The 23,944-nt window shown below is 32.5% G+C and overlaps 1 protein-coding gene across 4 annotated transcripts; it reads right to left on the bottom strand.

Annotated features, from left to right (window-relative positions):
• Nucleotides 1-572: 572 nt before the first annotated feature.
• LOC124360661 (death-associated inhibitor of apoptosis 1) lies at nucleotides 573-22,490 on the bottom strand. Of its 4 annotated transcripts, none has more exons than XM_046814481.1 (6): nucleotides 22,365-22,490; nucleotides 15,635-16,100; nucleotides 14,685-14,912; nucleotides 7,954-8,123; nucleotides 6,819-6,898; nucleotides 573-1,563 (listed from the first exon to the last, which is right to left on the bottom strand). In XM_046814481.1, exons 2-6 carry the CDS (start codon nucleotides 16,098-16,100, stop codon nucleotides 1,377-1,379), a joined length of 1,131 nt encoding a protein of 376 aa, XP_046670437.1. In that variant the 5' UTR covers nucleotides 22,365-22,490; the 3' UTR covers nucleotides 573-1,376. The 4 variants fall into 4 exon arrangements, with proteins under 4 accessions (XP_046670437.1, XP_046670436.1, XP_046670434.1 ...); XM_046814480.1 differs by having other exon boundaries at nucleotides 22,210-22,451; XM_046814478.1 differs by lacking the exon at nucleotides 22,365-22,490 and adding an exon at nucleotides 18,094-18,147.
• Nucleotides 22,491-23,944: the final 1,454 nt, after the last annotated feature.

The following is a 23,944-nucleotide window of genomic DNA, read 5'->3' as shown; positions in this document are numbered from 1 at the left end:
GTAATTATAATTTTATAAATTTCTTATTTACAGATTCTTCATTGTCAAATTTGTAATTAACCAGTGTCTGCTACATACCAATATTTGTTTTTAATGTTCGTTAGTTACTCAATACATGAATAAAAGTTTTGAAATAATACAAACATTAATGCACACCAGCAGTGAGAGACCAATAGCAAGACAAAAATGAAGAAAAACTACAAAATTAAATTTTACACTTTTTTTTGGACCTGGCCTTCTTTTAAGAATAGTGCATTCTTTTATGAACGCACTATCTTAATTACTGAACCTTGTAAATATAAAATGACAAATTCTATATAGACATTAAGAGACAATATATTTTCATCTGTGTTTAATAACAATTCTAGAAACACCATTTATTTTTAGAATATTTAGAGAAATGTATTTTTAATTGAATATTGATACATAGATTTGTAACAATATTGAAACAGATTGTCAACAGTCAGTGAAGACTGTGAGATTTACTAATTTTAGAAGTAAATTTTAAAATAACTTGGAATAAAACATGTCTAAAGAACAAGGGAAGTAATTCTCCCAAAAATGCTAGGTTGTTTGTTGGCTATAGTTTAATCTTCATAGTACAGAACAGACACCATGCTTATGATTGATTTAACCTCATATGATGGGCAGGTCATGAAATAACAAAGAAATTATTTGTTTAAAATTAAAACAAAATTCAAAATGTATGATTTGAAGATCTAAACTAAATTTACAGTGCAATTAATCACAAACTAAAACATATTGCAGAAATATAACAAACTCAAAATACTGCTTCAACATAGATTAAATCTTGCATACAAAAAATCAAGTTGTCTTAAAATACATAATATGTTTTAACAAAAATGTGTATGCCACTTTAAAATGACTTATTGGATAACAGAAACAATGCTACTTATGTTAAGTGCAACACTATCAACTGACTTCAATAGATTTTAAAATTCAATTACACAAAAAAAGGTGATGGAGTAATTTATAAAAAAAATAAAAACTACTTATTCATAACTTAACAGTTAAATTCTTTGACTCAAGAAAAGATAATGTAACATTTTAGATGGGTAAAAGTGATAATCAAGTCAATTAAGCAACAAAACAATATGACTAAACTTCCATTGTACATCACACTCACATTTCAAATCCACTCATTACTCTAAATGCGAGGAATCAGAGTAAAAGCCTTACACAGTGGCTTAGAGAAATTAATTCAATTTTATGTTAACTAATAATTTCATAATAGTTCACAATTTCATAATATCACAATTTGATAATCATGATTAAAAGAGAAATAAATAAGATGTTTTTTTTACATGATTAATGTAGGTGACTAGACAAAATGAAGGTCTTTACATGGTGATTAATCAAGACAAGAAGACTCGGACAGTGGCAGTGACAGGTTGACGGCAGACAGCACAAGTGGACAGAGATAAGGCGCATTTGACACAGGCAACGAGGTGACTGCAAGGGAGAAACACCACTCCAACTTCCTCTGTATAGCAGATCTTGCACAGACCCGTGTGTTCCGTCTTGCTCTCACCCTGGACCTCTCTGCAAACAGAATAAAATATAATATAGTCCATGTGATATAGACATCAAAGTAACTGGAAGCACAAACACCAATCCCATTTCATCATTGTAGCAGATCTTGCACAGACCCGTGTGTTCCGTCTTGCTCTCACCCTGGACCTCTCTGCAAACAGAATAAAATATAATATAGTCCATGTGATATAGACATCAAAGTAACTGGAAGCACAAACACCAATCCCATTTCATCATTGTAGCAGATCTTGCACATACCCGTGTGTTCCGTCTTGCTCTCACCCTGAATCTCTCAGCAAACGAAATAAAATATAATATAGTCCATGTACTAAGTACACCAAAATAACTGGAAGTCAGAACTACCAATCCCATTTCATCATTGTAGCAGATCTTGCACAGACCCGTGTGCTCCGTCTTGCTCTCACCCTGAATCTCTCAGCAAACGAAATAAAATATAATATAGTCCATGTACTAAGTACACCAAAATAACTGGAAGTCAGAACTACCAATCCCATTTCATCATTGTAGCAGATCTTGCACAGACCCGTGTGCTCCGTCTTGCTCTCACCCTGAATCTCTCAGCAAACGAAATAAAATATAATATAGTCCATGTACTAAGTACACCAAAATAACTGGAAGTCAGAACTACCAATCCCATTTCATCATTGTAGCAGATCTTCCATAGACCCGTGTGTTCTGTCTTGCTCTCACCCTGGACCTCTCTGCAAACAGAATAAAATATAATATAGTCCATGTGATATAGACATCAAAGTAACTGGAAGCACAAACACCAATCCCATTTCATCATTGTAGCAGATCTTGCACAGACCCGTGTGTTCCGTCTTGCTCTCACCCTGGACCTCTCTGCAAACAGAATAAAATATAATATAGTCCATGTGATATAGACATCAAAGTAACTGGAAGCACAAACACCAATCCCATTTCATCATTGTAGCAGATCTTGCACAGACCCGTGTGCTCCGTCTTGCTCTCACCCTGAATCTCTCAGCAAACGAAATAAAATATAATATAGTCCATGTACTAAGTACACCAAAATAACTGGAAGTCAGAACTACCAATCCCATTTCATCATTGTAGCAGATCTTGCACAGACCCGTGTGATCCGTCTTGCTCTCACCCTGAACCTCTCAGCAAACAAAATAAAATATAATATAGTCCATGTACTAAGTACACAAAAATAACTGGAAGTCAGAAACACCAATCCCATTTCATCATTGTAGCAGATCTTCCATAGACCCGTGTGTTCTGTCTTGCTCTCACCCTGGACCTCTCTGCAAACAGAATAAAATATAATATAGTCCATGTGATATAGACATCAAAGTAACTGGAAGCACAAACACCAATCCCATTTCATCATTGTAGCAGATCTTGCACAGACCCGTGTGTTCCGTCTTGCTCTCACCCTGAATCTCTCAGCAAACAGAATATAAAATAATATAGTCCATGTACTAAGTACACCAAAATAACTGGAAGTCAGAACTACCAATCCCATTTCATCATTGTAGCAGATCTTCCATAGACCCATGTGTTCTGTCTTGCTCTCACCCTGAATCTCTCAGCAAACAGAATAAAATATAATATAGTCCATGTGATATAGACATCAAAGTAACTGGAAGCACAAACACCAATCCCATTTCATCATTGTAGCAGATCTTGCACAGACCCGTGTGTTCCGTCTTGCTCTCACCCTGGACCTCTCTGCAAACAGAATAAAATATAATATAGTCCATGTGATATAGACATCAAAGTAACTGGAAGCACAAACACCAATCCCATTTCATCATTGTAGCAGATCTTGCACAGACCCGTGTGCTCCATCTTGCTCTCACCCTGAAACTCTCAGCAAACGAAATAAAATATAATATAGTCCATGTACTAAGTACACCAAAATAACTGGAAGTCAGAACTACCAATCCCATTTCATCATTGTAGCAGATCTTGCACAGACCCGTGTGTTCCGTCTTGCTCTCACTCTCACCCTGAACCTCTCAGCAAACAAATTAAAATATAATATAGTCCATGTACTAAGTACTAAGTACACCAAAATAACTGGAAGTCAGAACTACCAATCCCATTTCATCATTGTAGCAGATCTTCCATAGACCCGTGTGTTCTGTCTTGCTCTCACCCTGGACCTCTCTGCAAACAGAATAAAATATAATATAGTCCATGTGATATAGACATCAAAGTAACTGGAAGCACAAACACCAATCCCATTTCATCATTGTAGCAGATCTTGCACAGACCCGTGTGTTCCGTCTTGCTCTCACCCTGAACCTCTCAGCAAACAAATTAAAATATAATATAGTCCATGTACTAAGTACACCAAAATAACTGGAAGTCAGAACTACCAATCCCACTTCATCATACCATAGCATCCATTAACCCTGTCCTGTAAACTCGACTTCAATCAACTTAGACGACTCAGCGCTATTTAGATTGTTTTGTTATAAGGAGAATCTTGCTGTTTCCTTTACCTTTCTGTAATAATGTTGAAAACTTTGGTTAGTTGAGCAAAATATATGACTATGTCATATCATGCACTTTGAGACAGAAAAAAACTTGATTTTGAAAAGTGTTGATAATTCTAGTGATATTGTTGATATCATTGTTCTCAGTGGACATAGTGATGTCGGGTAGTGGTGGAGTCTGGTGTAAATGACCTTGAGACTGTTTCTCTTTAACCACTGTCTGAGGCTTGACGCTGCTGTACTCTGCTTTCACTTGTCTTCTGCCCCCTCCCTCGTATTTTATAGTTTATTTGTTCAAATATTTACGTTATTATGGTTGAATAATAAATTATTATTATAATAAGTCACACGTTCTGACAGTGTAATAAATTAATAGGGTTAAGTAGCACCGTGAGCACCTGTAATTATTATAAGCGAGAGAGAGTTAAAAAGAAATACTGTGTTATTCAGTAGTTAGTGTTACCAAAATCCTTAATATTTATGATTATGTTCATTTTACATACAATATTTTCGTATCAGTAATATCTTTATTTGATAACAACTTATCTTAAATGTTAATAATTTATCTTACAAATTTTCTTTACAAAATTATAACAAATTAGCACTGAATACAATTTTGCCATAAACCACAAACGTAAAAATGTAAATTATTATTTTCTTTATTTTTAACAATTATATTTATGCCATATAAATTAATAGTAGAACTTTGTTTAGTCCGACTCTTTTTGCTAGTATTTTGTTAATCCTAACAAGTTTCTGTAGAACCTGACACTTTACACATAGCAACTCAAATCACAGTGACAGTGACATGTGTGACACACTCTTCTTAATACCACTGTCACAGTGACAGTGACATGTGTGCACCATACACTCTTCTTAATACCACTGTCACAGTGACAGTGACATGTGTGACACACTCTTCTTAATACCACTGTCACAGTGACAGTGACGTGTGCACCATACACTCTTCTTAATACTATTGTCACAGTGACAGTGACATGTGTGCACCACACACTCTTCTTAATACCACTATCACAGTGACAGTGACATGTGCACCACACACTCTTCTTAATACTACTGTCAAAGTGACAGTGACATGTGTGCACCACACACTCCTCTTAATACTACTGTCACAGTGACAGTGACATGTGTGCACCACACACTCTTCTTAATACTACTGTCACAGTGACAGTGACATGTGTGCACCACACACTCCTCTTAATACTACTGTCAAAGTGACAGTGACGTTGTGCACCACACACTCTTCTTAATACTACTGTCAAAGTGACAGTGACATGTGTGCACCACACACTCTTCTTAATACTACTGTCACAGATTTCTGTTCTTTGTTCCGATCCCTCCAAAATCAATATCTATGTTATTCTCTTAATACCACTGACATTGAGAGTTAACTGGAAGAGCTGATAATTATGAAGCATGTATAAAAAACTACTAATAGTTTATTGACAACAATATTTTTATAAATACTAATACAGAGGCAAGATCATACATTTTTTAACAGTACAAAATAAATTTACAGTTTTCGACCAGTATTTAAGCGTTTATGAATTATTTGTAAACTATTGCATGCTTGCACAGGGACTCTTGCTCTGTTATATGCTTGGCATTTTTCGCGTTTGGCACTAAAAATGTAAGACATGCCATATGGTAATGATAAGAATGAGAGAAACATCGAACAACAAGCAATATAAAGATGGATTTTTGTGGAAGCAACATCTCTCTTGGATGAATTGTCTATGTAGAAAGGCAACTTGCAACACCAGTTGAGTTTCTTATGCTAAAAAGGATGTGTGAGTATGTGGAAAATTTATTTGAAGACAATGAAACAGATCTTAAAGACACTTTTCTCAAAGAATAGACGTTACTGTAAAATACATGATTTACTGGGATCTATTGCCAATGTTACTAAAGTAAATAACTGCAATTTGTAAAAGCGATAAGTTTTTCCTTTTAAACATTGTACTTACGTAAGTTTATCTTAAAAAAAAAAATAAACACGTAATTCATGTACTAACAAAAAAGTCCACAGGATTTTTATAAATGTTGTAAGAGTTTTAAAAACTTTGTATTAAAGTATATAAAGCTATGATTTTTTTATTTTACTAAAAAAAACCATTAACCACCACCATTTTAAAAAAGTACATTAAAATGAGGTATCTTGGCCTCACTGTGAACTGTCGTCTTTGTCAAGATGTTTAACCATACATCAAAACTAAACTAAAATTTTTGATGTGGTGTGAAATGAGGAATTTTGGAAATATATTGTATTTGCTTATAATCTGAAACTACATCATGATAACTGTAACTGCAATCATTTTATATCACCTACTACTATACTGTAAGGATTTCATCTTTGATGTAAAATACCCAATACCCTGAAATAATAGTTAGAGTAAAGTTTGTCTTTAATATATAATTTGGATTGACTGACAAATTTGATAAAAAGCTGGGGGTCTGGAGGTCCAATAGTGTCAATTTAAAAGATAACTTCATCTATATACAGAACGTAATTTTAAGGTTGGATATTCTACCTTGTTATTTTTAAGGCACTTTGCACTTAGAAAACATTCTTCTCTCGTCCCTCCTCAACACTCTGATATAAGTACTTCCACTTAGGTCAAATGCATTACAGATAAAAGCATACTTTAACATATTTTTTTAATATTCAAGGTTACACTGAATCTAATATCTTAGGACTTAGTTATGTAATTTTACGTTGATAGCATTCATAAAATAAAGAATAATACTTACTTTTGGCTAGTATTTTTTTCTTCTTTTATACAAGATTCTGGGACCAACTTGCTTACATTTTCTTCACTTTTCGACTTCCCCTAAAAGTAGAGACAAACATAAGAATAACATTTCTTGAACTGATGCTATAAATAAACATTTTTGCTTCTATTTCAGGTAAAGAGTTTAATAATTCCAAAGTATTGGACAAGTTTTGCCTCTGTTTTTTACTTTCATAATGTTCTGATCAACATATATCATAATGTTACTGGTGCTATTTCTACAGTGCCACTGCTATTCTCCAAGTCATATCCATAAACAGCTGAACCATTCCTCACAGTTGCAAAGTGTTCCTGCATGTATCGAGGAAAAAATAAAAATAACCAATTTTGATACACTTTTTTTATTTCTTTATAAAAAAATTTTACAATTTATTACTTATTGTAATAAATTGTAATACATGCCAGAGTTTTGTTCTACTCTTATTTGTATAAAATAAAGTTGTTTACAAAAAATTAAACATTATTTTTTTAACTTTGAAGTAATCTTTTTTTATATACAGTACAGTACTTTTACATATACTTTCAGTTACATCACATGAAAGAGCACCGAAACGTAAATAAAAATCATATATAATACATTATTGTGTCTTATAATGAGACATGGTAGAGCAGTATAAAACAAGTACAAAAAAGCCACTTTGTACAAACTTATCTCAAAAGTCCAGAAATAACAGCACTACCAAGAGATAGTGAGAAAAATCAATCACAATCAATAGTTCAGTTCTCAGACAATGTTGTAAACTAAATGATTTGAAACAAAAATGTAATATATAAAATAATAATAAAATGTGTGTTATCCACTGTATAGATGCCGGCAATTTAAGCATATTTTATATCATCTATTCAGTAGATGATGTGGCACTGAAAGGGTTAAGTTACAAAACGAGTTTTACTATAAATGTAAATAAATAGAGTTTTACTATAAATGTAATTTAGTTGCCTAAATACTTATAATTATATAATTAATAACTTTTTGTGTAAATTCCAGTACAAGCACACAGATAGTTAGCAAACTCAACTTGCAGCAGTAAATGCTTTAACACAATTTCACAAATGACATATGGTAATCTACTTTTATATTGACTAGAACTTACCTTAGACATATTTCTGCCACACACTTTGTCAACGAAATCTTTGCCTTTAATCAATAGAACAAAGTTACATTTGGAGAACCATCTTGCATGCTCAACCCAAGGTTCATCTGATTCTTCCCAGTCCTTCAGACCTCCCCCACAGTGAAAACATATTGTTTGATCTCCTTTTCCTAAAATCCAGAAAAACTTATTTATTGATGTAATGTGCATGATATCAAGTTATGTATAGCATGCACATCAAACACTCAGGTCTATAAGATTCCATTTTAATTTGCGTTAAAGGAGGAAGACTGATTCTTGCAAAAGATTTCAATGCTGAAATTAAATCATAACAATTTGACGGTTGACATCAATGCAGTGTTCCTTATAGTTAATTGATGAGATTTGATATCAAAGAAACTCATACAGAGGAAGCTTGATATAAGGAACCTCAATATATAGAATACCTTGAGAATACCTAAGTTTTGTCATTCACACTGAATGTGCAGGTTACTTAATTACAAATTTGATCTAATTCTATATATTGTGGATTTAACATAAATAAACAACTCAATATATTGGATAACTTTTGCATACTGTTTATCTCTAAGTGTGTGTATCTAAGTTTCAGTTTATCAGTGCAACAAACTGAAATATAGTACCATATTTTTCATGTTGAGACTTGATAATTTCACCACCGCCAGCCCTTTGTTTTCTGTTGTCACCAGTGGTGTTGTCACAACTACACCCTCAGTTTGACTTGGACATTGCCATGATTCGAGTGAATTTAAGTTAACACTTTCACTGCCACAAGAACGCCATTTCATGTCTTGCATGGAATTCTATAGACTGCTGACGTCTTTAGACGGTGCCGACTTTTACAGTAGTAAAGTTGCATTTAAACTTATTTCGACTTTAGCATTGATAGTCATTTGCTATTTACATGTTTTTATTTCATACTCTATGGATTAGGATCTATGAAATGTTGTTGGCAGTCATATGGCATATCGGAAAAATTGGTTTGTTTACAAACTCGATGTCGTATCGGCTATTTGTTGTTGTTCTGCTAATTCGTCGTCTGCATTGTTATTGTTTTGCTATTTTTTTAGTTAAACAACGATTTTTGTGTCTGTAAATATAATGAATCGTGACAATATTAAAGACAATCAAGTGCTAGAAGAGTTACTCAGATTTGCAAGTGACAGTGAAAATGATGATTTATTCCAAGATCACACATATAAAGATCCTGATTTTATTATCTTATTATTTATTATTATTTATTTTATCTTATTTATTATTATTTATTTATTTATTTATTTTATTACTTATTTATCTTATTATTTTATTATCTTGGAGATGCATATGATTTGTTAAAATTTTCTTTTTTACTGAAATAACAAATAAAAGCAAAATAGTAATAAAAACTTTTATTATGCTCTTTTAAAACTAAAAGAAAGGACCAGGCAAGACTGCAGCAAGAAGAGGCTGTAGCGAGTGGAAAATTTACATGTGCAAAGAACCATGTTTCAAGACTTTCCACACAAAAAAAAATACTTAAACATAAGTGGATTTCAATTTTAAGTATGTGTAGCTATAGTGACAGTAATAACAATGCTGAATATAGGAAATAATAATGAGAAATTTATTTATGTTATTGACTAGTGAGTGAGTACATGGTGACTTTTTTGGTCCATTTTTTGTTACAAAAAAATTTGTTTTTTTTATTTTAAAACAAGACTTTCTGTTTAAAAATATTCATGCATGAGCATTTGTGTAGAAAGAGGAAGAAATAAGCTTTAAAAAAATGTAAGTCCCAAATGCTGTGTGAAAATGTAATTATGTAAACCCTTTTAGTGCCAGAGATAAAATCAAATCCATGTTGAAAAGTACAGAGTTATTTTTTGTATGACTATGTGAAAAGTGCCAGAGAGTTTTAGACAAATATGCAAGGTTTTAGAAGAAAATGTGTATAAAATTGATTTTTTATCATAAAAAGCTTCTATTTACTTCTTTTTAATGGTAAATGTACTAGGTATCAGAAACTAATAAACATTTATACTTTATTTTATTTTAAAAATAAATAATCACAGCAACATTTCCACGGAAACAAAATAAAAATCAAGTTTGGAGTGAACTAATTATTATTAAAAAACTTTATTTTGAGATTTCATTACTTTCATGATAAATAGAATTTAACCCTTTTAACCCCGGCCATTAAATCAAGTGATGTGCCAGAAATCCCAAACCATTTTCAGACAAAATGTAAGGGTTTTGTAAAAAATTCATAACTCAGTTATTTTTTAAGATATTTAGGTAATTCTTTTTTTATTTTACTTCTTTATACATGTAGCTTACAGAATTATACAAATAAAATTATTATTTTGAAAGTAATTTTTTTTAAATGCATATACATATATAAAAAATAAATAAAAATGAAAAAATTTCAAGTTTGATCATGGAAACCATATAGATAAAAAAATATTTGACACAAAAATACCCATTTACTTTATGATATGTTTAATCCTTAATAAAAGGAAACGAAAATTATAGGCCTACCTTATTTACAAGTGGAGTAACATCAATTTTTGTAAAGCCGTAAATTTTTCTTTTTGCCATTTCTGGGCAAGGCAATGTAACAAGACCTTTGAAATTCACAGTACTTAAAATAAACATAAAACCAAAGTTATTTCTGACAAAATAACTAAAACTGTTCATAATCTAAATTTTAAAAAAGTTTTAAAAACAATATTTACATCACTACAAAATGTAAATTTTCAAGAAATCCATCACTCAAATCGTCGTCACTAATCACATCCACACCATTTGCAACTAGGTTACTAATTATTGTATTTTCACTTACGGGAGACTTTGAACGATGTCTTTTACTCATTTTGAAATAAAACAAATAATAAAATAAACTTTAACTGCCGTACTTATACTGCTTTAACCTAAAACTGTGAAGAAAACGGAATATTCACAACCACGTGATATACAGCTGTCTGCAACAAGCGTGAGCAGTCAGTCGAGACGAACTGAAATTGCTCATTCACAGACTGACAAAATACGAAGTCAAACCATTACAAACTAATATATTTCGATGCAAAATATCTTTGTGCATAAGTCTGTGAAATTTCAAAGCATTTGGTGAAATAGGTGGCCAGTAGAGTAATAAAAAGTGCACGTCCGCACTATACGGACGTCGGGAGTTGACGCCATTTTTTACGACGTTCGTATAGTACGGACGTCGGGGTTAAAAGGGTTAAAAAACAACCCAAAATCATGTGTAGTAACTTAATATTGTACCGTAAACAAGATTTTTATAAATAGTTAATTGCTACAGATTATTTTTACTAATATACAAGGTTTCATAAAAAAAATTCACTTAACCCTAGAACATAACTGGCAATGGTTGTTCCTGAAATGCCACAGTATTTTAGATTGATATGTCATGGGGTTTTTAGACAAGTATTTATACCAATTAACTTACTCGAAATGTAACATATTATACATGATTTTTTTTTCAGAAAAGACTACAGAATCAAAATATGCCTAAAGAAATTAGATAAATTAGAAAAAAACCACAAAAATTTTGTTTTAATTCAAAACATTTTTTAAACTTTTTTACCAAAACATTTCATTGCCTAGCAAAATTCCTGTGTATCAAGTAAGAAATCTGAGATATACATTTTGCTCAAAATTGTATGCTTATTTCGGAAATATATAGTTTGTTGCACTTTAAATTATACTTATAGTAGTTTATAAAAAAATCTGTACCCGTATTTTATTCTACGAGGCACGTCCAGAAAGTAAAATTAAGTGTACTGGTACTCTCACAGCTGTAGGGAATACTTTTTCAACATTTTGGCAACACTGCCGCATAGCTTGACTCTTCCCCTTCAAAACGAGACCAATTCGAGGTTAGTGTGTTGAAAATTCTTGACGTAGTACTATCTCTCGCGAAAAATTTTGATCGTGTCTCCCGCCAAGTAAGAAATTCGCGCCGTCATTCGCTACCTCACTGTGAAGGGAAAAGCTCCGGTTGAAATTCATAATGAGGTGAAAACTGTTTAGACTGCCTCTTAGTTTCATATTGTAGTGGGTAACCAAAGTTTCGTCTCCAGTAATAATAGAGTAGAGAAAATCATCGCCTTCAAGTTCGTAGCGTTCCAAAAACTCTTGTAGCTCTGCACTCGATTGAACTTGTGCTGTTCTGTCAGCTGTTTTGGGACCCATCTCTCAGACAATTTCCGATATCCGAGAGTTTCTGTGTTTGTTTCGTGTATCAGGGATCTGGAGATTTGCGGAAACATCACAGAAAATTCATCTAACGTCAATCTGCGATCGTCACAGATCGCAATCTCGATTTTTTTCACAAGTTCGTCAGTCACAATTGAAGGTCTTCCACTCATCTGATCGTCATGATTCAGAATCTAACTAAATAGTTTAATAATGAAAAATAAAACAAAACAAACATAACCTATACAAAGTATGCAGTAACGACTGATCAAATACGATAAAACAAACGTTGTGTAACAAGCGCTACAGATGATGGGGGATGGAATAACATTTTGCAATGTACAAAGAGAATGCAACATAAAAGCAAAGACCAACAAAACGGGTATCAATATGTAGATTGATTCTTCTTCTTTACATTGGTGCGAGATAAAACGTGATTGGTTAATAATTACATGTTCACAAGTCACGAAACCAAAACAGTGCAAATGGACCGCATATGCGGCGATTGCCAGTTCTAGGGTTAAAATTTATTTTTGATAATTAAAAGCTTCTTTTGAATTCTTGTTAAAGGTAAATAAATTTTTCATCAGAAAATATGTAACAATAAGATGTTTATATAATTTAAAGAAATAAAAAATCATTTTAAACAGTGCCTTTTCAATGGAAACAAGATAAAAATCCAGTTTAAGGTAAAATAACTAATATAAGAAAAATTTATTTTTAAATTTTAATACTTTTATGGTAAGGAGCACTAAAAAACACCTTAAAATCATGTGTCATAACCTAATATTGTACAATAAACACAATTATACAAATTATTCAAGCGCTAGAGGTTTGTTTTGCTAAAAAACGCAAGTTTTTGGAAAGTATTCAGTTAAAGTTTATTTTTCACTATAAAAAGCTTTTTTTAATTCTTTTCAAAACTTTAACACCTGATAAAAGCCATTTAAAACAATAATGCCAAAAAACTAATAAAACAATAATTACTAAAACTAAACTCAAAACATAAACATAACCTTATTCCAAGGCAATTTTCAAACAAACTCCACAATACTGTCTTCATGGACACTCGGAAGTGACTGTCAACACTTTTTTATTAATGTTAATATCCAATATAGCTTGGAAACATTTTAAATTAATAAAAACGCACAATTATATAACCTCAAAAACACTCCTCTATTCATCTTGACACCGCGATCGCAATCCAACTGAGAAAGTGTTGTATTTTAGTTAGTTGTTTACATCACATAACAGCGTTAAAAAGTCAAAATAATAGTTGAAAAGGTTAGTTTAGTTAATGTATTGACATTTTGTATCATATTATTCAGTATGGGATAACTTGTAGAGGTAACACAAATGAAATGGAAATCGTCTCGTTCCGAGACTCTGGCACTCTTCGCGTAGGAAGGTGTCGTCTCGGCACTCAAGCGTGTTTTTAAAATCGTCTTGTAGCGAGAGCCCTGGCACTCAAAAGGGTTAAGTGTTTATAATTGGTTCAAAAATTATATTTATTTTTTAAAAATATTAAAACGGGTGGCAATGTAAGAAAGTTGTCACAAATAGGAGGCAACAGTAAAAGTGTTAACTGGGGTGAAATAAGCGCGTTAGATTTTCAACTGTTACATTATTTCGTGTAAAGATGCGATAGCAAAACGAAATCCTTATCTTATAAAGATAAAAAATTACACTTATAGAGACTGTGGACACCAGGAATAAGAAAAAAAAATAACATTGCAAAATAATTTGGTATAACAGGAGAATACTCACTCGGCCATATTTAAAAATATGAACACTGAGAAACTCTACCTAAAGAACCCGAATCCAAGGACGTAAATGAAATTGTCTTTCAGTGGTTAAAACAGTTCCACGATAAAATCCACCCTGTAAGCGGACCAATTTTAAAAGAAATCAGCACAAGTTGCTTCACAATGAAATAAACCTGACTTTTGAGTTAGTAACGGTTGTCTCCAAAGCTTTAAAAGAAAAAGAAATTATTTTCAAAAAAGTGACTAGCTAAAAAGCAAGTGTCAATGACAGAGAGGTTGGTAAAACTTCCTGATCTAGTCAACGGTTACAAAACTGTTAAATGCTGACAAAAATGGTATTTTTTACCAGTGTCTTCCTGACAAAACTTAACTTTTTAAAGGTAACACTTACCACATAAGAATAGTAAACAAAGAGTTACATTGTTGTTTCCCTCTTTCCAAGTAACATTTGATGAAAATAGTTATAATAAAAGATGCCCATTGAGTTATACATACAGCTGATTAGTATTCTCTGTTGTATAAATAACTAAACAGCTGTATTACAAACCAAACATAAAACAGCTGGATTGCAAAAATACGTATGGGTAAGGGGTTCAAAGTTAGTTGGCTGTGCGATGTTGGCCTACATTGCCTTCGACAGAAGGCCTAATGTGCGTGCTGTCTGATGAGAATAACTATTTTCAGTCAATATAGCAGTGAAGCTGTTAACAAATGTTCTCAATTATTGGAATAAATTTAACAGTGACTCACCTGTGTAAAAGAATCCTGCTTCACTAAGAATTTTCGGTTTTAATTTCAATGCAATAGGCCACAAATCATAAGATCGTAGACGAGCTTCTAAGGTAGCAAAGTTTGGAAAAGAAGGTGCCCGACTCTTATGAATACCCAACTTCTCTAGTGGAGGCAATGGTCTGTCCTTGGCTTGCAGTCCCATACCACATTCTGGCCTAAATTCAATCCTCCCACAAGTGTCATAACCTGGAATTAATTAAAATTAATTAAACACAACTTCTATTGATCAATATTCTATGAAATATACTGTATAACAAATAAATTTCAGAAAATCTTTATCTTAACCTAAGTAATTTTCAAATATCATCTGAAAATTATTGTCCATTTTATGTCCTAGTGCTCATTGATACTATTGAACAGTCACTCGGCAGAAGTAAGATACATCAATTTTAGACTTATTAACTCATTACCTTCCATTATTTCTTATAGTGAAACAGCATTTGAGACAAATATATATGAAACTTATTAGGAAATATGAAATATATAATTATTAAATTTGCGTACGTGGAAAATTGATAGGTCCGGATTTGAGGCCGGAAAAAAAAAATCATTTTTGAGTGTTTATGATTTCTTAAATGTGGAACGTACATTCTGAAGCACAACTCCTAATAATGATTGTATTGTATCACTGAACAATGGAAAAATGCTGTTTCCTTCACAATCCTTCCATCATCAAAAACAAACTTCAAACAAAGAACTCCTAATTGTTTATTTATTGGACTTTGCATCCGTAACGGCTGTTTTCTAATTAATAATACAAAATTATATGTGTGTGTGTGTTTGTTTGTTATCTCTTTCATGAAATATTTTTCTAGTTTGTGTATTCCATGAAATTTAAGTGGCTCTGCCATTAATAAATGAAAATAAAAATACTGTGTGTAAATTGATACTGATGAATTTATGCTTACCATTCTCTTTGGAAATATCTCTATTATTATTTGCATTGGTTGCATTCAATGGAACATTTCCAACTGGCAATTTCCTGACAAACCTACATGAAGGCGACCACCTCTCGTGATCTTGCATGGGATCATCTCCTTCAACCCAACATCCTACTTCCACTCCACAGAAAGCACACCTGACCACATCTTCTCTTTTCAAAAAATAAAATCCAGCTGCTGCCATAGCACTTGAACTGAGAAAAGGTACAGGCCAGCCTTCGAAACTTTTTAGTCTTTCCCTTTCATAATTGAATCGAGGAGTATCTTCTTGAATGTTCAATTGGTGTATACCATTTGAATGAATTGATGAAGAACCAGATTCAGACAAATCGGGTCTATGGAATGCTCTTGATGACAGAATAGTATTCATCCTTGTTCGTGATTCAGTAGTTTGCAAAGGAATACTACTTTCAACTGAGTTGTTTGGGGACATCTGAAACAAACATATTTACAAGATCTTTTGATATAATAACATATTTTAACTAAAGAAATGCTTATTACACTGTCATTAACTTAAAATGGACCAATAAGGTTTTATTCACAACACATTTTTATCACAATTTTAGCCAAAATATTTGAAAAATAAGAAAATTTACAAAGAATCACAGATGTGACATCTCATAAGTATTTTTATAAAAAAGTGTAATCGACAGTAAGTACCACAGTGCTGCAGTCAGCGTTCCATGTAGCATGTACAGTAGACTTCCTTGTCACACTGGCTCTCAACTGACACCATTTAGTGCTGTGCACATAAGGTAGTTACTGATCCTACACAGATTGTGATACTGGTGGTTTAATTTGACTGCTGAATGCAAGCAGCTGAAATTTATGTCTCAGTTTAAGATGTTCACGGTGTAAACGCAATAAGTGATAAGAACAGTCACAGATTAAATTCAATGGTGACAAAGTGGGTTAAAACGTTTGGTATCAATTTACATTAACGTGACCATGAAAGGTATGTTCATTTTTTTTCCCTGAAAACTATAATTTTTCCTGAAAACAATATCGAAGAAAAAATTCGTCGGCAACAAAAATCAAAGGAGCTACAATTTTTTTAAATCCTCTGAAAACTCTGTTTTTGACAGTTTCCTATAACTCCGCGTCTGCTCAAATTCAGTACAGCCAGATTTTAAAAACCGATTATCATACCAACAATGAGAAATTATTGTACTTTCATATAAAATAATCGTACCAAACACATTTAATGAAAAATTATGTTATGTTCGTCTAATAAATTATGTTATAATTAACTTTTGGCTTGTTACTTGTATAAATTTGTCAAAAATCTTTCATGGTACGATAATAACTACCCATCGTGTATCTTACCGGCGCATAAAATCAATGAAATTATCGTACCTTTACGATAATTATCGTACCTCTGGCAACACTATCCATATTTGACAGTTTGGTATTACTCCGACCTTTCTCAAATAAAGAAGGGACGCCATTTTGAACTACTGTTGTTCCTCCACGTCTATTCTTAACCTCCTAGTTCAGTAGTGGTAATGAATGGCACACCTTTGTGTTGGATGTTCGGTATCTCACGTGGAAGCAATTCGTAAAGACGAGTATACGTTAATCCTGTCAACGATGCCTGCCCGCTGCGCAGTGCTGCGCACTGCTTGCTCTTTTAGAAAAAAAGATTAACTCGAGCTTGCAAAAGTCGAATCCCAGATCACGTGATGCCCCTGCTCCTTACCGCAATAATGTCCGAAAGGCATCAATATAATACAATAATATACTTTCCCCCCAGTTCATATGCACCTGTGATAATAATACTTGGCTGTAAATGCCCAACCCATGAAAAAAAAGTCCATTTTCCATGGTCACGCTAATGTAAATAAATACCGAACGTTTAATGTTCAAGTTGAACAAATGTTCATTAAAGGATGGTGCTACATGACAATGTTCGGCACCATACTGCTAGTGACATTCAAGCGGTTTAATCACCTGTTGTACAGCCTGGACTTGGTGCCATTCAACTACAAATTGTTCCAGTACCTGTGAAGCACAATCTAGGTGGTAAGCGGTTTGGGTCTGACGATGAGATGAAAATGCAGTGGAGTCATAGTTATCATAATTAGCAGCAAGTTTATATGAAGGAGATATAAAAAAAAGGCTGGTCACCAAGCATGTCTAGTGGTATGGTACAACAGGTGTTTCAACATTGGCAGAAACCATGCAAAAAGAAACAAGTAATATAGGCTCTGAGGTGTAAAAAATCAAAATAGCTTGAAAATAAAATGTTACTAAATTTTTTTAATTATATTATCATTATATTAAAATAATACAAATTTCCTAGATTATCTCAAAATAGGATTATAGTCTAAGTATATTTCATTAAGATTTAGAATAATTAGGGTATTATGTACAATACTACAGTTAGTTTTCTTTTACAATATATCTTTTTACTAATAAGCACCTACCTGCTTTGGAGGAATTGCGGTTACTGTTTTAACTATCATTTAGGTCTTATCATTGTAGTCCTTTCCAGCGTTACAATAGAGCAGTTAAACTTCTTAAAGAAGATTTGGACTTTGTAGTGTAAAATGTCCTACAATTTTTGTACCATTTACCTAACTGTACAATAACACTAAATAATTTGAATTATCAATAAAAGACTCCAAAAAGCTTAGTAACAAACATTAATAATATAATTATTTTGTATGCATTTACCACAATAGTTCCCTACTAAGAATGTTGCTTTAAAATTTGAAACAATTTTCTTCAATTTTTTATTTTTTTAACCATAATACGATTATTGCTTTTCTAGTAAAAACTATTCTTTGAAAGTCAGGCTTATGTGTATGTAAGTGTATTATCAGCACACATTAAAAAGTTCTCAGGCATAGCCTAATTAAAGTCATTTATCATAACAATGAAAATGATAGAATTCAGTACAGAGCACTAGGGGTACACGCCATTCTTCACATAATTCAAATCAAATACTTACTTGGTCATTCAATTAACAACTTGGTTATGATTTTTAAGGTAAGGATAAGTTCTATGTCCTTAGGTAAGGTTAACTTCTTTGTCGTACTCCACAAATAAAGTAAGCTATACAAGACAGATTTCATGAGCGAGTCATAATGGAAAACATCACATCAATCTGACAGTGTTATAAAGGCATTACATTCTAATTTTTGAATCTCATAAATATTAACTTATTGTTCACTATTTATGGTAATTCTAAGCAATATATGGGTCAACCTCGATTTTTCCCATATTACAATATAATGTTCCAGTAGTCAATTAGAAAAGGAAATGACTAGAATTTCTTGCCGGAAAGCAGTTATAGGGAGCAGGCAACTCATATTACAATATAATGTTCCAATAGTCAATTAGAAAAGGAAATGACTAGAATTTCTTGCTGGAAAGCAGTTATAGGGAGCAGACAACCGCGAGAATTACCTATTAGTGATCAGGGGCACTGACGTGATCTGGGCTTCAAATTTGGAACTACTCGAGTTAATTTTTTTTGTGTAAAAGAGCAAGCAGCGGGCAAGCATCGTGCGTGATCTTCGTATATACTGAATTGATTCAGGCCAAAGGAATGACACAGATTCCTTTACCAGATTTTTACGGAGATTTTGTATTAGGCGGATTATATTGGTTTGCTTTGCTTTCCAGCATGTAATTATGTGTTTAAAATTGATTTACATACATTACCTACATTATATTGTAATATGTAATAACAATTTATCAGAAATTTTTAATAAAAAAAAGGATCACGCACGATGCCTGCCCGCTGCGCAGCGCTTCAGCTGCTTGCTCTTTTAGAAAAAAAATTAACTCAAGTAGTTCCAAATTTGAAGCCCAGATCACGTCAGTGCCCCTGATCACTAATAGGTAACTCTAAGCAATATATGACCGTCTGGCGGTTGCCTGCTCCCTATAACTGCTTTCCGGCAAGAAATTCTAGTCATTTCCTTTTCTAATTGACTATTGGAACATTATATTGTAATATGAGAAAAATCGAGGTTGACCCATATATTGCTTAGAATTACCCTATTTATTATCTGGAGACCTATTAACTAGCCATATTACACAGTAACAAAGAGACTGTTCTTAGAAAAGTGAAACTACATCTAGTCTTTCATAAAAGTATTATACATTAAGAAACAGAAACATGCAAGATGCTTTAAATGTTTACACAACATGAATCTTCTTCCTGACATTATTTAAATTAATGTAATAACCTTCGAATTATTGGATTAAATATCTTTTATACACCATTAACAAGTTGAATGTGAGTATATAATTAAAAAATCTCCTAACAATGAACAGAAAGTCCACATAGGCTCTATGTAAAATTTAGAAACTGTCTTATTAGAAACTGATTCATGATTTAAAAAACAGATACTGGTAACAACCAGTATCAACTAAGGCTTACTCTTGTTCTTTTACTTCTTTAACTTTCAGTTTTTATAATTACTGTAAAGTTTATTCTGCATATATAATACACAATTATGGCATGAGTGTACTAATACTGTGTTGAAATGGATAAAAATACATTTTCTATATAGCTTGTAATGGAGATATAAATTCTTTGTGTACTTCAAGAGTAGCAGCCATTGTCCTCTTGCTACAAAGAATAATATTGTTTGTTTAGTTTCCTCTGCTTCGCAAAAAAGATGTGGTAATTGTGGCAAAGCGACCAGAAATATGTGTGAAACTCGTAAGGTTGGCTGTCACGTGTTGTGTGACAAAGTATTCCACTCAAGGGCACAATAGTTTTGTCGGTTACAACTTCAGTAGTTTTAGAGTTTGCACATAATTTTTCTTCCAAAATGTCGTCCTAAAACTACATTTTTGTGTTTACTAAGTACGTAAGTACGTATTTGACAGTTTCTTTAGGAGTGCAGAAGTGTGTAGTTCGTGTTTTATAACAGTGTTTTGCAAAACATGCTCAATGCATTTCTTACAAAAGTTTTGATAAACATGTACTTCCTTTTGATATTCGAAAATATTATTTTGTCACATAAAAAAGTGGTTTTTTTTATTATTTATGAACCAATTTGTATAGTTGTAGTTTTATACATAAATAAAAGTGCTATTCCATAGATGTTCTTTCATTTAAAATTCCTTCCATTAGGAATAGTAAACTAAAATGTGTGTAAATATAGTTTTCATCCAACCGGATGCACTCACGGTTGACTTTAGTAGGCTAGTCAATATCTGTCAATGCCGTAATGTTACCATTCATACCCACTGTCGACATATGTCTACATGACGTCATTTAGTATTGGATAATAAAAAAAAATTTTAAAAATCTATTTACACTCTTTGTACTATAGGCCTAGATAATAAAATACTAGAAGAAAAGAAAAACATTAAAAAAAAATAATAATTTGGGCATTAATGGGTTAAATAATAAAGAAAACATACAGTAACAACAAAAGTCTTGAAACCGAGAAAGACACAATAAATCAACTTTCATAGTTCTTTTGTAGTTTTCTAAAGTTAAATATCTTTTTTTTATTTTAAAGAAGTTACTTATTACTCAAATTAATTACCATTGGTTGATTAACTTATATTGATGGGCATAATAATTAAATATAGGCCTAGTTTGATGATTTTAATATAAAAAACCAGGTCCGCTTATCATACTCTACCTCAGATATTCAATATATAAAATATCAATGTATATAACACTTATCATACACTGCTCAGGAACAAACACTCTCGAGATTTATTCCAAAAGAGATCCCTTCTTTATATTTATGTAAGCTATTACTCAGTCCTGAAAATAAGGAGTATAGTCTAAGTCGATCAGCAAAAGGTTGCTAGGTGCTATTCACTTAAAATCAAGTAGCCTAGCCTGCCTGATTGTTGAAAATATCCGTAGGAGCTACTTTATTTAATTCACAATATCCAATAGACTGTCAAAGGAGATTATAATGCCAAACCTAAGCCTGTCTAGAAATGTTTCCTGACAATGTATTTTGAATACATTCTAAAATATTTGAAGTTCATCAATAAGGAATTATGAATTAAATTAAATAATATTAGAATGAATTAAATGAAATTATAGTAGAATTAATTAACTGAAAACTAGCCTACTCATTGGTTTCCCTGAATTCCATGCTAATTTTAGGCAGAAAGAAATAATGATGACGTTTGCTATCACTTTCCTTGAAAACAATCCCAAACTTAAGTCATACAAAACAAACAGTTTCTGAAAAACTGTCATTCAGGATATTTGTTATTTATCAATGTTATTTTACTGTAGACGTCATGTCTTTTATCTATCTAAATCGATAAGGGAATCAGCAAACATAAAAATGGCTGACCTCACCACGATGTCTACATTCCAAATCAAGCAAAGTACTCTTGGACCAATTAATTACCTAACAATCATGATCTAATTTACATAATAAAGTCTTTGGTTGAAGCAAGGTTGAGAACATAAAATCTGACTTCACAAGCTATAATAATACAAATAATTATAATCGTGACCTCCATTCTCGATTCTCAGAGAGCTAGCCAGTTGCATCGTTGAAAGTATAGCAGATTGGGTTAGAGTACAATATGTTATTTACCTGCAAGGGTAGTAGTAAACGGTATGAATCCTCGTCCGAGATTATAACAAAATATTTACGTAACACATATCTAAAACACTTAAAAGACTAGGAAATACCCGCCTACACAACTAAAATTAATCTTGCTGGAAACACAGCATTTCACTCATACCAACCGAGCAACAAGACCGTCGCACTACACGGACTCGCACTGGGAGTGAGTGGGCACAAGCGTTCAAGGTTCAAGCTGACGACGCTTGGTTCCTGCAGTCGGCAGTTGGCAGTTTGTTGGCTGACTGGAAAGGGATCTGAATGTAGTATGGAAGGGGGAGAACGGAATGTTGTGGACGTTGTTATTCATTCTCATTCAATTGCTCGGTCCACTGTTGCCACACTTCCATGTTACTGTTTTTAATACGTTATTGATAAAATTAAAGTAATTGTTTTAGTTTACAATGCAATATTGGTCAATATTAACGTAAATGTTTAGACTAATTTAGCTTTGAAGCAGTTACATTAATTTCTTTTTAAATAAAAAATGTGGGTTAACTTTTTAAATCTACTTTTTAATATATTACAATAGAATTAACATGTTAAAATATTTCATTGAAGGAGGAGCTCTTTTTATTAGAAAGCACTATTTTATATTATTTGATATGAGAAAAGTCACAATTATCCAATAATTTTATTTTTTTACGAGGCCTTTCGACATCAAAGATGCCGATTCATACTTGACGATAGCATCTTTGATTTCGAAAGGCCTCGTGAAAATTAAAGTTATTGGATAATTGTGACTTTTCTTTTATCGAATTATAGAAAATAATGTTAAAATATATTTTATGGTGGAATTGTATTGTTTACTAGGACTTTACCTTAATTTGTTTAGAAGTGAGTTGATAATGACTTGTCACACAAATCTAAAAAGTAGTTTTCCAAATAACATTGCTTAAAAATATTTTATATTACATTTTTATGACAGGTCCTGAAGAAATATTCATAATATAATTTCAAAATGTGTTTATTCCATTAATAATTAGAAGTGTGTTTAGGCATATTCAGATCACCCCTTTCCTACGCCCGAAAATAAATTGCAAGTAAACTGTTGGATTATTTATTTACATAATTTGCAAGAGAAACGAGAATGTTTTAGCCAAGCCCGTCGGCTATGAGCCGCCCAGCTCGGCCCATTACATCTCTTAGGATCCGACAAAGAAAGGTATGCGGTCTGGGGTCCGGTCTTTCAGCTGCTAGTACCACATTCCTTTCTACTCCAGTGCAGTAGCTCTACTGTTTAAGGCCCGGGCACGCAGCCTCGCTCTGTTTCTTTAACGTAAATAACATTGCTTTTACAAAAGAAATATGGCATTTATCAATGTACTTTGATGTTGTCATTGCGTATTGCGCACATCTGTGTAATATATTACTTAGTTTCTAAGGGGTTTCCGTGCTACATTGAATCAAACATCTTGAATCTCTAGGTGACGACAACCAACCTAATTGATATATAATCAATTCCAAAACAGCTGCCATCTTTATATTCTATATAATAGGAGTCACTCATATGATACTATAGAAACATAAAACCAAAGCGGTATAAATTATGTCTTACATCAAGAAAAACATTAAAACGATCACTCAATACCGTGTTTCTGCTTGTATACAAGGTGGTACAACATATTCCAATGCTTTGAAAGCAGCTCATCTTTTAACAGATATTTTACGATTAGTTATTAATCTTTACTCACTGAGGGTAAAT

Source organism: Homalodisca vitripennis, chromosome 4 (assembly GCF_021130785.1).
Source record: "Homalodisca vitripennis isolate AUS2020 chromosome 4, UT_GWSS_2.1, whole genome shotgun sequence".
Lineage (NCBI taxonomy): Eukaryota > Metazoa > Arthropoda > Insecta > Hemiptera > Cicadellidae > Homalodisca > Homalodisca vitripennis.
This window is presented reverse-complemented; position numbering and strand designations above follow the sequence as displayed.

Excerpts from the sequence above, each read along its gene's own strand:
- LOC124360661 (XM_046814478.1), bottom strand. The coding sequence starts at position 18,132 with ATGATAGTTAAAACAGTAACCGCAATTCCTCCAAAGCAG. Across the intron at positions 16,101-18,093 it reads CCGCAATTCCTCCAAAGCAG|ATGTCCCCAAACAACTCAGT; the intron begins GTAGGTGCTTAT and ends TGTTTGTTTCAG. Across the intron at positions 6,899-7,953 it reads GTGGCAGAAATATGTCTAAG|GGGAAGTCGAAAAGTGAAGA; the intron begins GTAAGTTCTAGT and ends CTCTACTTTTAG.